At 49.7% G+C, this 17,164-nt stretch overlaps 1 protein-coding gene across 4 annotated transcripts in view; it reads right to left on the minus strand.

The window, feature by feature from the left end:
• Positions 1-12,570, minus strand: part of IPPK (inositol-pentakisphosphate 2-kinase) — a 60,984-nt gene extending 48,414 nt beyond the window's left edge. For 2 of the 4 annotated variants that reach the window (XM_032164523.2, XM_058444753.1), the window contains exons 1-2: positions 12,347-12,568; positions 1,059-1,109 (exon numbers count right to left, since the gene is read on the minus strand). In XM_032164523.2, coding sequence (XP_032020414.1) covers positions 1,059-1,109; positions 12,347-12,427 — 132 coding nt within the window. In that variant the 5' untranslated portion in view covers positions 12,428-12,568. Of the gene's footprint in view, positions 1-1,058; positions 1,110-6,481; positions 6,521-12,346 lie in introns of those variants that run through there. The other 2 variants (XM_032164522.2, XM_058444752.1) reach the window with 2 other exon arrangements.
• Between the last annotated feature and the right edge of the window lie 4,594 nt (positions 12,571-17,164).

A 17,164-nucleotide genomic window follows, 5' to 3' on the forward strand; every position in this document is an offset into this window, starting at 1 on the left:
AAAGAAGGGGACAGAGAAGGCTGGAGGCATGGACTTTGTTTCCATGTGATGCGTTCCACAAACCAAAACCACCTAGGCCTGTTTCTCTTCAGCAGCTGAGGCAGAAACTGCAAGACAGTGGGGCTTTCCTATCCTCCTCTGCCTGCCCACCCCGACCCCACACCCACTGTGGCCCCACCAACAGCAGCTTTCTCCCATGGCTCTCTCCCCTCTTTCTATTGTGCCCACGTGGCAGCTGTCACCTCCACCCACCACCACCCCCCAGCCTCCCTTCCTATGACCTCTACCTCAGATGCTCCAACCTGCTGTCTCCCAGGAGCCCTCAAGGGGCAGTGATTCATCAACCCCATACCATTGCCCAAGCCAGCCTCCGCCTGCCCCCACAGTGGAACAGCCACCGTCCAGGAGCTCACCCCCAGCTCAGCTGCATGTGTCTCCTCACAGGACCCACATGCATCAGACGGGGAGCAGAGAAGGGCACTGAATGCAGGAAGCCTCCACGACTCAGTATACACCCCAGGACCAATAGAGATTTCCACAGAAAGCTGCAACTCAGTGGTCAAAACCGACAGGGCAATGCTTTTTCACGGGTAGTCCATGGCATTTTGCTTGGATGACTCAGAGAACAGAAACCTAACGACCCCCTCCCACCGCAATGTTTAACACAGACTGTCTACCACCACATTGGAGACTCTATTTTCATAGACACAATTCCACGGATGGGGAAACTGAGGCAGCAGGTGCTAAGGAACTCGGCAAGACAAAGCTTGCCTGATCCTGGGGTCCTCGCAACAAGCAGGGCCCTCTGGGCAGGACCTACATGCCAGGCCAGGGCAGCTCCTGGCTGAGCGCCACATAGACTACCACAGTGACACACGGGTCAATGTGCTGGACCCAGTCAGTTTTATATCAGGAATGATGGACACACCACTTTCTGCACTGAATGCTTGTATCATCTTTGAATGCTACAACTAGCATCAATATTTCTACATCGGAAAAAAAATAAGAGTTTTCTTAAATAATTGTTGTAATGTCTGGGTACAAACCCACCATCTTACCTTCTTCCTATTTGGAGGAAACTTCAGAAACCGCAACACAACGCAGCGCTGCTAGAAAATAAAACAAATCTGATTAGCATCTGCTCAAAGCCAAGGCACAAGGTGTCGGTCAGTTTGGGGGTCCCATCCTCAGTGGACAAAGCCCACAGTGAAGCTCCACAGCAAGGAGGCTGGGAAGCCCCCAGGGCAGGGAGGCCACAGCTGGGACCCAGCAAAGGCACACTGGGCAGCGGGACAACCAGGAACCTTCAGCCTCTGACCCACCAGCCCCTCCCAGGACTTTATCTTAAGGAAAGAAATAAAATGCAAATAACCTAAATGCCCAACAATAATGAGATGGTTTAAACACAGTGGCACACATTTCAAACCATGTAATACCAGTCAGTGATTTATAAGAAAGATCAGTACTTACAGACACAGATTTGTGGTTATCACATACTGTTAAATGAAAAAAGTTACCGAACGGGGCTTACGGAATGAGCCTATTTTCATAAAAAGAGAAACACACGTGCGCACACACACGTATGGGTGTAATTCTATTTATATAAAGTTAAAAAAACACTGACCCCTTGTGCCCACCCCTTGGGCATGCATGAATAGTTGCTGAGGAAGGTTCTAGAAGGGACTGGTCAGAGGATTATGGGTCTGCTTACTTTGTGATAATTAAGCTATACCCACGATCTGAGTACTTGTCTGTAGGTATGTTACACTTCAAGTTTTTAAAATAAAAATGTTTAAATAAAATAAGTATGATGTGTCTACATCAAAAGGTCTGAAAGGACATTCGGCACAAGTTTAACATATCCAAGTAGCAATGACTACCATAACTTCTTTTTAATTTATCTTTATTTTGAATATTTCAATTTTTTAAATGTTCAAAAAAATACATTCTAAGAACGTACATTATATGTAGGAAGGAGAACGTGCCTGGGAGGGGCTCTAGCTGCAGTGCAAAGGTGGGGGGGTCCAATGCCCTGGGAAGCGCCCCTGCTGAGGCCACAGGGCAAAGCCTAAGCAGGAGGGAGGAAGCAGGCTGCACTGAAGACGGCTTAGAAAGGGCCGTTTTCTAGATCAAAAGATGCCTAAGGAGCAACAAAGGCCCTATGGAGACCAAGCCAGACTGCCCTGCCCGCTCCCCACAGCCCTACTTAGACAATGTACGTTGTTACTCTTAAATCCTAGGCACCCGGCCCCCTGGGCCCCTCTGACTGAGCTCCAGTTCCCAGCCAATGCCATGATCCTGGCTTGCTGTGCTGCAGATAGCTGTCCCCTCCTTGAGCCCCAAGCTGAGACCTGGGGAAGCCAAGATCAATGGCATGCATGCTACCGCTGTCCCCTCCCAAGCTGAAGGCAGGCATCAACAATCAATCATGGGAATCGACTGGCTAAGGATCATTTTAATGGAACTATAATTCCACCAAAATTTAAGGAAAGGCAGAAGTTGATCAACAGAAGTCCTAACTCTAGACAGCTCTCCAGAAGTTCGTTCCCCTAAAAGTGCATTTGCTCCTCACGTACACATGATGGTGTGTGCTATTCCAGTGTGCCTGACCCGCCCTCCAACAATTAGGCACCAAACACAGTACAGCTCTCCACCGATGGCAGGCATTCAACGACGCCCTGCTAGCAATGTGTAAGTGTGATTGAGGGTCATGCTTAAAAATCAACACAATAAGAAAATACATTACATGAAATCCCTGATCAGTGTAAACTGACCCAGGCTGCCATGGTGCAAGCTCTCACCCTGTCCCTCACACAGGGCAAACCCCGACACCCACAGAGGCCAAGCTTACTCACCTGCCAGACTGCATGCACAGAGCTCTGCAGCATCTACAGGAAAGCAAGGCCTGTCTCGGTTTATTCACAGAACTAACTCATAAGCTGTACAATGGACTTCTGTAGCAAAGCAGTCCTGAGCAGGGTGATGCCAGGCCGAGACACACGAGCTTTCTCTTTGCAGAAATTCCCCACTGTAGCCTCAAAGGAAGGAGTTCAGTGGGCCCATGAACAGAAATACCAACTACAAGAACACAGGATCCCCCTCCCCTGGCAGCATTCACCTGCTAACACAGACTCAGCTTTCTGAAGTTCCCTGCCACTCTGTTGCCAGGAAAGGCGGGAACAACTGGTCTTTTCTGTTTATTTATAAATGGAAATTATAAATTTCCTATGCATTATTATTACACACAAAACTACTCACATAAAGTATAAGTTAATTCTGAAAGCCATTATCCGGCTTATGAAGAAAAATTTTTTAAAAATAAGTTGCACAGGGCACTATACAAAGAAAAACCATACACAGGTCCCAGGAGAAAAAGATGTCAGAGCCTAAATCATTGAGGACTTAGTCCTCAGTCCTTGTGGATAATAAAATAACATCATTCTTCCCGCTAGCACTTATTAATAATTATTATTGCAATAGCCAGCAGGTGCTAGTACCAGTGCTTCAGGGCCCACGCTACACTCTTAAACTCCACCATCTCCAGCCGTCTCTCCCTCCAAGGTGGGCAACTGAGTCCCAGTTTACAGAATGAGGGAAGTGAGACTGCACAAGGGCAGATCAGGTCTCAGAGAATCCAGGTCCAGCCTCGCCTGCTGGCCCAGCCTCAGCCTAGAGAGAAGCCTTGATCAAGATCAAGGCCTTGACCCCAAAGGTCAAGGTCGCGTGGGGTGACACCAAGTTTAGAGGAGGGCCTGGACCCTGGGAGGTTCTCAGCGTCTTTCTGGTGGCCAGGCTCCTCGCTGCTACTGAGTCGCCAGCAGGCGCTGGGGGCACTGGGTACTGTGCTGTCCCCCAGGAGAGGATATGGACACAGGCCTTCCAAGCCTGGGCAGAGAAGCCCAAAGCGGCCCTCCCGCTCGGCCCTCCCAGCTCCTTCCTCACATTTCCTCCACCACCACATCCAAAAGCAGTGGCTTGGCCTCCCTGCTGTCACTCACAGGAAATCTCCTGCTATCTCTTCCCATTATGGAGCCCAAGAGCCACAACCAACCAGGGAAACCTGAATATAGTGATTTGTCCATTTCAAGGGAAACTGCTTTCTCCACCCACCCATTTATCATCCAAAACCTACCCACCCACACACCCCCAGAGGAACTGTAGTATCAGCCAGTTTTCATCAATACCAAAACTCAGACACACTCAGCTCACCTATCCTCTACAGCCCATGCCAACTGCCCCATGTGAGGGGCCTGATCAGGCTGGGCTGGCTGAGGTGGGTGGTCCCCAAGATGTGCCAGGCTGAGGGCTTCAGTAATGCGTAGGCCACAGGGCCCCACTACCCTCATGCAGGCAGCTGGCAGGAAACAGGTGAAAAAACACCGTAGCAGCTCTCATTAGCAGAAAGACACAATGAGTCCAAGGGGCACCCATGGCTGGGGAAGGGGGGGTCAACACAGCCACCTGGGGGACTTCCCATGAAGGAGTGGGCAAGAACCAACACCCCAGCAGGCTCCAAGCTCCTGCCAGCTCACCAGGTCTTAACCAGCTATGGAGATAATGACACTATTCCTCTTTAAAAAGGTATCTGAAACCAGATATTTGAAACTTACCTTCTTCTTAACATCTAGAATAAAATGTTAAAAGTGAAGAAAAAAGGCCAAGCGTGGTGGCTCATGCCTGTAATCCCAGCACTTTGGGAGGCCCAGGCAGGCAGATCAGCTGAGGTTGGGAGTTCGAGACCAGCCCGACCAACATGGAGAAACCCCGTCTCTACTAAAAAATACAAAATTAGCCAGGCATGGTGGCACATGCCTGTAATCCCAGCTACTCGGGAGGCTAAGGCAGAATCGCTTGAACCCAGGAGGCAGAGATTGCGGTGAGCCGAGATTGCACCATTGCACTCCAGCCTGAGCAACAAGAGCGAAACTCCATTTCAAAAAAAAAAAAAAAAAGTGAAGAAAAAGGGTTAAGATTGGAAGGGAAGAACTTGATACTTCTGCAGTCTGAGGACTGGGGTGTTTCTTAACAAGAGCAACACTAAACCAAAGCCCAAGCCGCACCTTTATATCTTGGTAACAGGGAAGCTTCCCCCTTGGAAAATTAGATGAAAACCAAGGATTCTAACAAGCCGAAAACATCAAACAACAGGAAGAACAAGAGGAGTGATGCATTTATACACACACACTAAATAACCCCAAGATTTAAAAAGTTAAAGGACAAAACTCACCACTTACAAAAGTGGCAAAAAGCATTTCAATAAAAATCTCTTCCTGGGCTGCAGCGGGAGGGCAGGTGGCACAGCCATGTGGAAAGCAATCTGCAACGTGTGCCAAGGGGCCTGATTCACCCAAGAACCCAGCCTGAGCATCAGAAGTCCAAAGACGTGTGTAAGAAGACTTTCGGCAAAGCCCACCCACAAGGATGTCCAACGCAACACTGGGAACCCATGAGCACCCTTCAAGACATGCATGAGGATTTTCTACATATTTGTGCTATAAAATTAAGTGAAAAAAAATCCCAAAACAGAAACAGATATGTAGTATTCTTAACTACCCAATAAAGACAAAATACAGTCATACATCACATAACAACACTTGGGTCAGCGATGGACTGCATGAAACAATGGTGTGTCCCATAGGATTATAATACCACAGTTTCTACGTTTAGATAACAAACACTTCCCATTGTGTCCCAACGGCCTGCAGTACTTAGTCCAGAACCATGCTGCGTGGGTCTGAGGACTAGGAGCCATAGGCTGCCCCATACAGCCTGGGCGTGAGGCAGGCTCTGCCATCTAGGTGTGTTCATGTGGCAACAACATCACCTAACAATGCAGCTCTCAAAATGCATCCCTGGTGTTAAGCAATGCTTGACAGTAAGTAGAAAAAGACTAGAAGAAAGTGCACCAAAGTGTTAACAAAAGCTGTTCTCTTCATGGAGAAATATTGGATGTTTTTCACTTCCTTCCTTCTGATATTCTATATTTTCAGAGAGAAGAAGCAACAATTGGTGTTAAATAAAAATAGAAGGCCACAAAAACCCCAATATATTAAAAGGGACACCTGCTAATGGGAAGCCTGAGGGGGCACCTTATGGGTGGAATTAAAGCTACTAACTAGAAGAGCCTTTCAGGACAGATGAGGAGAGACTTTCCTGCCACCCACGGAGGACTCACTCTGGAGGGGTATCACCCACAAAATCGGCTGTTCCAGAGATCTGTCAAAGGACAAGGACCAAGGTCAAGTCTTCCATCAGGCTGAGGAGATAACCTGAAGCTGAGATCAGACAACTTTCATAGGAAGGGAAGACAGAAAAAGACAACAGCAGCAGGGGTCACCCCTCAGGATGCTGCCCCAGCCTTCTAGAAGCAACGCTCAGCTCCGGCTTCTCCCGAATTGTGAAGATGACTCCCAGGCAGGGGCCATGGGGGTTCCCAAATGTCCAGTCTCAAGAGGCTGCCCTCCCTGTAGACCCTCCTTACCTTATACCCGCAGCTCCAGCTCCAGCTCTGTCCCAGCCGGAGAAGAAGGCTGCCCAGGGTCTGTCAGTCACCAGGGGCAGGAGGTGCTGTAGTCCACCTCTGCAACCCAGAAAGGGATGTCCAGGATGCGGAGGACCGTGGAGGGAACAAGAAGCAGGTCTTATGGTACTGGGCTCCAACAGGAGGCGCTCCCAAGGGTGAGCTTGGCTTCACTGGGAATGTATGGCCTCAGATAGAAATACAAAGCCCATTTGACACGGGATGAAGAAGTGACATCGCCAAGATGCCTGTGGAGGATGGGAGCCCAGCACTCTGCAGGCAAGAGCAAGGAGGCCAGACTGGAGACAGCCTGGGGTCAGGGCGCAGTAGGTGCTGGCCCCTTGTCTAACCCATATGGGGCATGTCCTTCTCAAGCCTCAGCAATCCCGTCCTGACCTCATGGTGCCCTCTGCAGGACTGAAGCAGGTGCAGGTGTGGGCCATGGGGGAGGTCACACACCCATACAACTCTCAGAACATGGGGAGGCCTGTGGGGATAGGCACACCTCGTGCATGGGGCAGACCCCTATAGGCACGGCAAGCCTCACTGCCTGTAAAGGGGAAGCAGGGCTGCCTAGAGGCCCACAGTGAGGGCCACAGGGAGGTGTGAGCAAGTCCGGGCCCTCAGATCTCCCAACTGCTTGGCAACAAGGCAGGAGTGGCCGGCCCCTAGGCACAGCCTTGCTCTCTGCAGACATAGCAATGATGCTTTTCTCACCCTCCTGGATCGCAGTTCTCAGAAGACAGAGGAAGTCACTGGGGAGCTTTGCTCTGACTGAATTCTGATGGAGAAGGAGGCTCAGTCAGGCAGAAGGAAAGTGGTTGTGTCACCTCAGAAGGTGTAAAAGTAGGAGGTGAGCCAAGGCCAAACCAACAAACCCCCATGCACGAGAGGCACCGTCACAGGCAGACAGTCACCAAACAGCAGACCTCATCACGCAACTGCAGATACAAAGAAAGGAATAAACAAAGAGCGAGCCACAAGCACAGCTCTCCAACGAGCTCAGATGAGACAAAAAGGAACCTTACCAGGAAAGAAGCCACATCAGCTGCGTCAGCCTAGAACGCCATTAAAAATCCCAAATGCAGAATACATCACTGGTTTAAACAAAATGCTAGCAGTACCAGAAAGCTAAGACTATTTCAGCTAGGTCCAGCTAAAAATTGTAAAAGGGAGCGGCCAAGGGCTTGGGCATATGTTGTTCTATGGTCAGAAAAAAACAGAGAACATAAACGTATGCGCTTTCAGCATCCACAGTAGGAAGTATGGCCCAGTTAACAGTCCTGCAGGACTGCACAATGGCTTTCCACTTAACCTGTTCTAAGTGATTCTGTAATGGATATCTTTGTGTATAAGATCTTTATTTACATTTCTAATTATCTCCTTAGAACGGACTACTAGAGCAGAAATTAGTAAATCAATGAGTATACACTTTTTAAAAATTAATCTTTTTTCCTGAGTATCATACATATCCATTGTAGGAAATTTAGAAAATATTTAAAAAACAAAAACAAGTAAAAGTGATTGGTAATACTATCAGTCATAGCAACTTAGAACATTTTCATGTATTTTCTTCCAATCATTTTGTAATTATAACCACATTATGCATCTTCTTTTGTAACCTGCTTTTTCTACGTAACAGTGTAAACATGTCCTCATATAAAGGACTTAATTCATCCACTACAAAATAATCATCTAAATTATTAAAATATACAAAATCATACTGTATGGCAAAAAAAAATACATATACATATATGATCTATGAACCAGAAATCTTAAAACACAAGATGAGAAAAGAAACAGTAAGAGGGCACCTGACCGCTTGAACTTCACACCTTCAATGCCCAGACAAATATCCCAGACACCAAACAGGTACCAAAGGGACACCAAAACTCCCCGGGCAACAAAACAATTTGCAGAAATGATCTGAAGCTCTCAGACTCTCAGAAAGGTCACGAAACTGGAACAACTGGAAGTGAGCAGCTTTGTCCACACATGTGATCAATGTTCTTTGCTGGTAAGCCAACTAAATGGCAAAGTTTTTCATGTCACCTCTGTCAGTAAGAAGGAAAACATCATGACAGCTTAGTGTCATGACAGGAGTGGGCCACCTTCTGCCCCTGCTCCCCAAGGCTGAGGTGGTCTGGAAGGGGCTTAGTGCCCCAGACAAGTGCATAATCCAGATCTGAAGACACCCAGGAGATGGAATGACAAACCAAACCTAAAGTCACCTTCACAGGACAGGACACTGAGCCAAAACCAACAAGCTGAAGGTGACGGAGGCAGGTGCAGGCATCACACAGGAGAGAAATCCTGCGGTAGTGCATAAAGGGGCAACCTGTGGACTTCACTAACCTGAGATGTGGCCACTGGCCCAAGTACTGCACCTTCAGGCTGCAGCGAGGAAACTGTGCCCAGATGGGAAGTTCCCCCACCAAGGAGCCCCCATAGGGTCAGTGTCTGGAGCTCCAGACACACATCAGGGAACATGCCAGGCTGCTGAGAGCCTCTCAAGCATGCCACAGGGTCCGCACCACACGAGGCAGAGAACACTGTGGTTACCTGTGCCTGGGAAAGTTCAGGTGCACAACCATCCCAAACAGAGGCAGAATGCAAACTGACAGGCAAAATGAGAATCATCCTGGGCCGTCTCTGAGTGGAAGAGCCTTGGGGAAGCTGACCGCCTTCCGTCAGGAACACCTTTAAATGCCTCTCTATGGCTGGCCTGCCCACCCTGAGCACACCCTCCCACCCTCCTGTAGCCCACACCTAGTTCCTCCATCCCCAGGCCTCATTTCCTACAAGTCCTGCGCTGCACACAAGGCTCTCTCTCATCCCATGTTTGCATACTGCAGGAAGAACATCACTGTGCTCCTTCTAGTGCTGACAACCAATGACCATGCAGATCTCCTTACCTAGGCCCTCAGCTCCTGCAGGACAGGCTCAGACTGGCTGAAGGCGCATCATGTTCTCACGGTGAAGGGGATGGGGGTCAGCACAGGACTCATTAGGGACCTTTCAATTCTGAGAGGAGCTGATGTCCTCTCAGAGAAAGCAACCCTCTCCTTACCTGGAAAAACTTGGCAAAGGCCTCCCTCTCTCTTGGACTGAATGAGGTGGATCTAAGGAGTTGAGTAGAGTAGCAGGGTCCGCCTGCTCCCACACCCGGCTCGAGGGAGGCTGGGCGCACACTCAGCATCCACAGGACCACGGACTCCTCCTGTTCTCCCTCATCCATCTCTTATCCCACTGACACACACCCTCTGCTCGAACTCAACAAGTCCTAAAAAGCTGTCTTCCAGGAATTGCTCTCTCTCCTCCTCGGTCCACAGCCTGAGCAAATAGGCCACAGGGCAGAGCTGGTGGGCTAGGCTTGGTTCAGGTTACCATATCAGGCACAGGCTCCATCTGACCTTAACTTGATGGGAAACATTTTCTCATGAGACTATGTGCAGTGATAATCTTCAATTTCAAATGATAAGCTAAAAACGACAACCAAGCAGGAATGAGCACAGTAAAGCAAATTTAGATTTAAAATAAAGAATGAGGCTGGGTGCAGTGGCTCATGCCTGTAATCCCAGCACTCTGGGAGGCTGAGGCGGGCGGGTCATTTGAGGTCAGGAGTTTGAAACCATTCTGGCTAACGTGGTGAAACCCCACCTCTAATAAAATACAAAAAAATTAGCCAGGCATGGTGGCAGGAGCCTGTAATTCCAGCTACTTGGGAGGCTGAGGCAGGAGAATTGCTTGAACCCAGGAGGCAGAGGTTGCAGTGAACCAAGATTGCGCTACTGCACTCCAGCCTCGGAGACAGAGCAAAACTCCGTCTCAAAAAAAAGAATGAATAGCATAGGTCTAGAACAGCCTGGCGGCTGTAGGTAAAAAAATAAACAATCGATCTGGCGTGGTGGCTCACGCCTGTAATCCCAGCACTTTGGGAGGCTCAGGTGAGTGGATCACTTGAGGTTAGGAGTTGGAGACCAGCCTGGCCAACATGGTGAAACCTCATCTCTACTAAAAATACAAAAATTAGCTGGGCACGGTGGCGCATGCCTGTGATCCCAGATACTCGGGAGGCTGAGGCAGGAAAATCGCTTGAACCCGGGAGGCAGAGGTTGCAGTGAGCCAAGATCGTGCCACTGCACTCCAGCCTGGGCAACAGAGTGAGACTCCCTTTCTAAATAAATAAATAAATAAAAATAAACAATCATTACAATCAGAGCTGTGCAACAGGGTAGGGCCAGGCTGCCCTGGAGATGCCTACTCGGGGAAGGGGGTGGACACATACTTGTCGGGAACGTGCAGAGGGATCCAAGTGCCAGAGGCAACTGCGTCAAAGCCTCTGCTCTTTCAACATGGGTGTCCTTTTGCTCCAAGCCTGAAACTTGCTGCTTCATCTGCCACTACTTTTGAAATTTAATATATCAACCCTCACTAAAGAAAGCCTTAGGTTTACCTAAAATGCAGAGATACATCTAATCTTACCAAGGAACTGGAAGATTAGTATTTGTTTTGGGAAAGGAGTCAGGGTTCGGCACAGTAACCCAACAACAAAAGGACTCACCCGGAAACATCCCTCACTTTGCCCAGTAGTGGACTACAAAAGAGAAGGACAGTTTTAGGTTAGCCTGGTCCATTATTAATTCACCTAAAGATCTTGAGCAAAGCTTATAGTCTCTCTTCTTTAGTTCCCTGTGCTAATGAGCAACAAAATCCAAAGGCACAACCTAGGGGCTACCTGGGTGTTTGCAGCTTACACTACAGCTGACCAATGCACCCAGCATAGGAACAACAGAAGCAAGGCAGGACTCCACTGCCTACATCATCCCTGACAAGCTGTTGGACTGGGGCAGTGCCCTTAACCTCTCTGATTTTCACTTTATCTATCTGTCCGAGGGATAATTATCACTTGCTAAGCATAACTTGATGGGTTCTTGTGTAACTGATCTTTCCAACAATCCCACAAAGTGAATTCTATTACTAATGTAGACACTGAGCCTCCACCAGGCACTGGTAGAACTGAGATTCCTGTGCCTTTAACACCCATACTCTAACTCCTCCCTACATGACACCTATCCTCGCCTCCCTCGCCCGCCTCCCCCCTTCCAGCCGGCCACATTCCTGCGTGGTTGTACCAGACAGCAAAAGGTCAGAGAGATCTGGGCCCTCACACAAACCCACACCCTTCACTCTTGGATTCACCTTTGCGAGATCTTACTGCAGTTACTAAAACTTTCACCCTCATTGAATTCAGGTGAAACCCTTCAAATTCTAAAAGGTTGAGAAGGGCACCTGTGGACAACATCCCCTTACTATTAACAGCACAGCAATTCCGTAGTCTCACGAGGCTGAACTCTTTTGGTGCTGAGAGTAACAGCACTGTGGGCACTTTGCTTCTTCCTCCAGTGCTGGCCGGGCCCTCTATCCCAGCTAAGCCTCCGCCCCACTGCGGCCTGGCAGTCCGGCGGGCATCCAGGCGGGAAGCGGCACCGCGTGAGGCTGAGCGCGGCACCGACGGGGCGGGGAGGGGGACGTGGAACTGACTCTGACGGGGAACGGGAATACTGAGCGGACGATAGACCGGCCAGAAGGAAGGATCTGGGGGAATGGGAGACTGACCCAGTAAAGAGGGGATACTGGGGTAATGAGGAACCCACGGGGTAGGGGGGGATGCTGGAGGGTGGGGGAATTCCGGAGACCGGCCGGGAGGAGTAAGGTACTGGGGGGACGTGGAACCGACCCTGCTGGGGAAACGGATAATGGGGGCGGGGTGATACCGGCTGTCGGAGTGAGGTCCCGGACCTGCGCCGCACGTCCGTCGCTCACCTGCGCGTGGGCCACCACCAGGCTCTTATTGCCCTCTCCGTGGTACCCCCATTCATTCTCGTCCATCTTCCCCTCTTCCATGCCCAGGCGCAGCCCTAGCGCCTCGCAGGCTAGGACGCGGGGACGCGAGCTGGGGGCCGCCCGCCTCGCTGGGCACCAGCCGCGGCCGTCGCGGGAGGAGCGCCTGTCAGCTGCCGCCCCCGCTCGACCCCGCCGCGGCAACTCGCAAACTGTGGCCGCAGGAAGCCACGCCCCCGGCGCCTGCCATGACGGAGTCGGGCGATTCCGGGTTCGCGACACTTTCCTCACATTCATCGCGACGGTGGGTGGGCCGGCGGCCATCTTAGGTACTGGTAGAGTGACTCATTTCCGGAACGCGGTCTTGGGAACCGGAAGAGAAGCTTCCGGCCTCGGCGCCAGATGTGTAGCTGGCGGGAGGAGCCGGCGGCTTTTCGGCGCCGGGTAGTGACCGGCCGTCCCCGGGTGGCCAGGGTGTCTGGGTCTCGGGACTGCTAGTCGCGAGACCCCAGCAAAGCTCTTGGCGTCTCTGAGCCTCAGTTTTTGCTTCTGTAGAATAGGGTGTACTCATCGTACGTTTCATGGGGATACCTAACGCAGTCATTTCCATGGTCCTGTGAGGTAGAAAACATTGTCCAACATTCCACGCGAAGAAACGTGGCTGGGCCACAGGACTGGACTCCCCAGTCCCGCTTTTGCCTGAAGACTTCAAGGGACGCAGTTGGAGCGCGAGGCTCCTGCTTGGCGGTGAGGCAGAGGGCTGCCGACTTTCCTTCTCCTAAATTCACTGATGGGGCGGCAAGAATGGCACCGCCTCGTAGAGCTACCGCATTTCCCAAACTCGTAGTCTCAGGACCACTTTATACTCATAAAAATGAGGGCCCCAAGCTTTTGCTAATGTGGGTTACTGATGTGGTATCGATGTTACCACATTGTAAGTTAAAATGCTTTAAAGTTTTTTGTTTGTTTTGTTTAAAAGTAAACAGCCGGGCGCGGTAGCTCATGCCTGTAATCCCAGCACTTTGGGAGGCCAAGGCGGGCTTATTACCTGAGGTCAGGAGTTTGAGACCAGCCTGGCCAACATGGTGAAACGCTGTCTCTACTAAAAATACAAAAATTAGCCAGGTATGGTGGCGCACGCCTGTAATCCCAGCTACTCCGGAGGCTGAGGCAAGAGAATCATTTGAACCCAGGAGGCAGAGGTTGCGGTAAGCCAAAATCGCGCCATTGCACTCCAGCCTGGGCGACATAGTGAGACTCCGTCTCAAAAAAAAAAAAAAGGAAACATTACATTCCCCGCCCACCACCAAAATAAAGGAATGGTATTGTTTTACACTTCTGCAAATCTTTTTAAAATCTGACCTAATAGATTCTCACATGTGCTTCGGCATTCGGTCTGCTGCAATATATTGCATTGGTTGACATATACATTGTGAAGAGCAGCTGCAGTTATGTAGTTCACAAAGAGAGGACCTGCAGACCCAACTTTGAGAATGGCTGGGCACCTTGCCAGGCCTTGGGAATTGTAGTGAAATCAGGCCAGTGACTCAGGAAAATGAGCTGAAGGCTTTGAGCATCTCTTTCCCCCATCTTAGGCCTCAAAAGGGAGGCTGGGGCCGGGCATGGTGACTCATGCCTGTAATCCCAGCATTCTGGGAGGCCGAGGTGGGCGGATCGCTTGAGCTGACGAATTCCAAACCAGCCTGGCAACATGGCGAAACCCTGTCTCTACAAAAAATTAGCTGGGCTTGGTATCTGTGCCTGTAGCCCCAGCTACTTGTGGGGCTAAGGGGCTGAGGCGGGAGGATCGCTTGCGCCCGGGAGATTGAGGCTGCAGTGAGCTGTGATCAAGCCACTGCACTCTAGCCTCAGTGACAAAGCAAGATCCTGTCTCAAAAAAAAAAAGTGGGGGAGGTTGGGCGCGGTGGCTCACGCCTGTAATCCCAGCACTTTGGGAGGCCAAGCCGGGCGGATCACGAGGTCAGGAGTTTGAGATCAGCCTGGCCAATATGGTGAAACCCCATCTCTACTAAAAATACAAAAATTAGCTGGGTGTGTGGTACACGCCTGTAGTCCCAGCTACTCGGGAGGCTGAGGCAGGAGAATTACTTGAACCCGGGAGGTAGAGGTTGCAGTGAGCCCAGATCGTGCCACTGCATTCAAGCCTGGGCAACAGAGCAAGACTCCGTCTAAAAAAGAAAAAAGGACGGGGTGGGGGGAGAAGCTGGATGGGAGGTGGCTCAGGACCCTCCACAAGGATGGTTGAGAAATGGGGGCAGAAGCAGCCACTCCTGGAGGTAAGTAGCCCCCGATAGAGAGAGAGAGGACCTTAGGGCTCACAAAATTCAGTCCTTCCCACGCCCCACAAGGCCAGGGAAGCTTAAACATGACTGCAGTTGAGTTCCTCAGCACCCTGCAAAAGGAGAGTTGGGGTGAGATTAAATAATATATTAAGCATTAAAATATTTCCTTGAAACCTCTAAGGTGCTGGAAATATTCTGTATCTTGATTTTTCCCCCCCATGGAGGTGTATTATATCCCTGATACTTTAAAATTGCCATTATATGGTGATGATAAAAAGCAGATTCATGCTGGGGATGGTGGCTCATGCCTGTAATCACAACACTTTGGGAGGCCCAGGTGAGTGGATCACTTTGAGTTCAGGAGTCCAAGACCAGCCTGGCCAACATGGCAAAACCCATCTCTACAAAAAATAACAAAAAAATTAGCTGGGCATGGTGGTACACACCTGTAGTTCCAGCTACTCAGGAGACTGAGGTTGGAGGATCATTTGAGCCCAGGAAGTGGAGGTTGCAGTGAGCTGAGAGCACACCACTGCACTCCAGCATGGGTGACAGAGCCAGACGTTGTCTCAAAAAAAGGTTTTTTAAATCCAAATTTGGTTTTATCATTCTTTTTAAATTCACAGGCAACAGCACCTGGGCAGACCATGCCATTTCTCCTCCTGAACTCGGGTGCTTTGAAAGAAATATAGGGGGCCGGGCGCGGTGGCTCCTGCCTGTAATCCCAGCACTTTGGGAGGCCGAGGTGGCCGGATTACCTGAGGCTAGGAGTTCAAGATCAGCCTGGCCAACATGGTGAAACCCCGTCTCTACTAAAAATACAAAAATTAGTTGGATGTGGTGGCGTGGGCCTGTAATCCCAGCTACTCGGGAGGCTGAAGCTGGAGAATTGCATCAGTCCGGGAGGTGGGGCTGCAGTGAGCTGAGATCCTGCCATTGCACTTCAGCCTGGGTGACAGCAAGACTCCGTCCCCCCAAAAAAAGAAACAAATATGGGGACGAACAGTGGGAATGCAGAGGAGAGGGTTCCCATCTGAGGAGGCTGGAAGAAAAGAAGGTTGGAAAAGAACCATGAAACACAAATATCTGTGGTTTAAGCTACACAGCCTATGGTATTCTGTCATGGCAGTCTGAGCCAAGAGAGGGAGCAATTTAATTAGATGTGTTATGCTCTTCCATCTAGGTCCCATATAGATTGCCAACACTGTTAGTGCTTTCTCCTTTTGTGTTAAAAAGGAAAGACAGAGGAAGGGAGGGAAGAAGGAAGGATGGAGAAGAGAACAGAAAAGTAAAATGAAAATGTCTTCTAACCATATTGAAAAGCTATCCAGGGCCGGGCACAGTGGCTTACGCCTGTAATCCCAGCACTTTGGGAGGCTGAGGCGGGTGGATCACAAGGTCAGGAGATCGAGACCATCCTGGCCAATATGGTGAAACCCTGTCTGTACTAAAAATACAAAAATTAGCCGGGCGTGGTGGCAGGCACCTGTAGTCCCAGCTACTCGGGAGGTTGAGGCAGGAGAATAGCTTGAACCCAGGAGGCGGAGGTTACAGTGAGCCGAGATCGCGCCACTGCACTCCAGCCTGGGCGATAGAGTGAGACTCCGTCTGAAAAAAAAATGGAAAAGAAAAGAAAAGAAAAGTATCCAGAAACAGGGTGGAAAAGCATTGGTAATTGTGGAGTACCAAGTAATGAGTTCTTACTCTACTCTTGCTATTTTTATGTGTGTTCAGAGTTTTCCTTACTAAGAAAGTATGTGATACCATGTGTTGCCACGATATGGCATGGCACGATGAGAAGGCACTTCACCTCTGTGGCATTTCCCCCCAACCCATAAGCACTTTCTGATCATTAGAGAACATTAAACAAACCCAAATTGAGGGACAATTCACACAGTTCACACAGTTCATAGGGAGGGGATGAGAGACCGACCAGGAGAAGGAAGGATCTGGGGGAACGGGAGACTGACCCAGTCTAACCGGGACTTCAAAACTGCCATGGTCATGGAAGACAAGCATAAACTGAGGAAGCGTCACAGATGAGGGAACCCTAAGGAGACATGACGACTCAATGCAATGTGGGATCCTGGATTGGATCCTGGAACAGAAACAGACGTCGATGGGAAAACAGGTAAAATCCAAATAAAACCTAAAGTTTAGTTAATAGTAGCGTACTAATGTAAGTTGTTTTGTTTGGGCATATGTGCCAGTTATGTGTGTTCACTTCGGGGGAGGCTGGTGAAGAGCACATAGGAACTCGGTACTACCTTTACAACATTTCTGTAAATCTGATCCCAAAATAAAAAGTTCATTTACAGAAGAAGAAGACACTCATTGTTCAGCTCCTTTCATAATTAATTGAAATTCAAATAATGAACTGTCGGCCAGGCACAGTGGCTAACGCCTGTAATCCCAACAGTTTGAGAGGCCCAGGTGAGTGGATCACTTGAAGTCAGGACTTTAAGAGCAGCCTAGCCAACATGGTGAAACTCCAACT

Source organism: Hylobates moloch, unplaced genomic scaffold (genome assembly GCF_009828535.3).
Source record: "Hylobates moloch isolate HMO894 unplaced genomic scaffold, HMol_V3 SCAFFOLD_10, whole genome shotgun sequence".
NCBI classification, from domain to species: Eukaryota; Metazoa; Chordata; class Mammalia; order Primates; family Hylobatidae; genus Hylobates; species Hylobates moloch.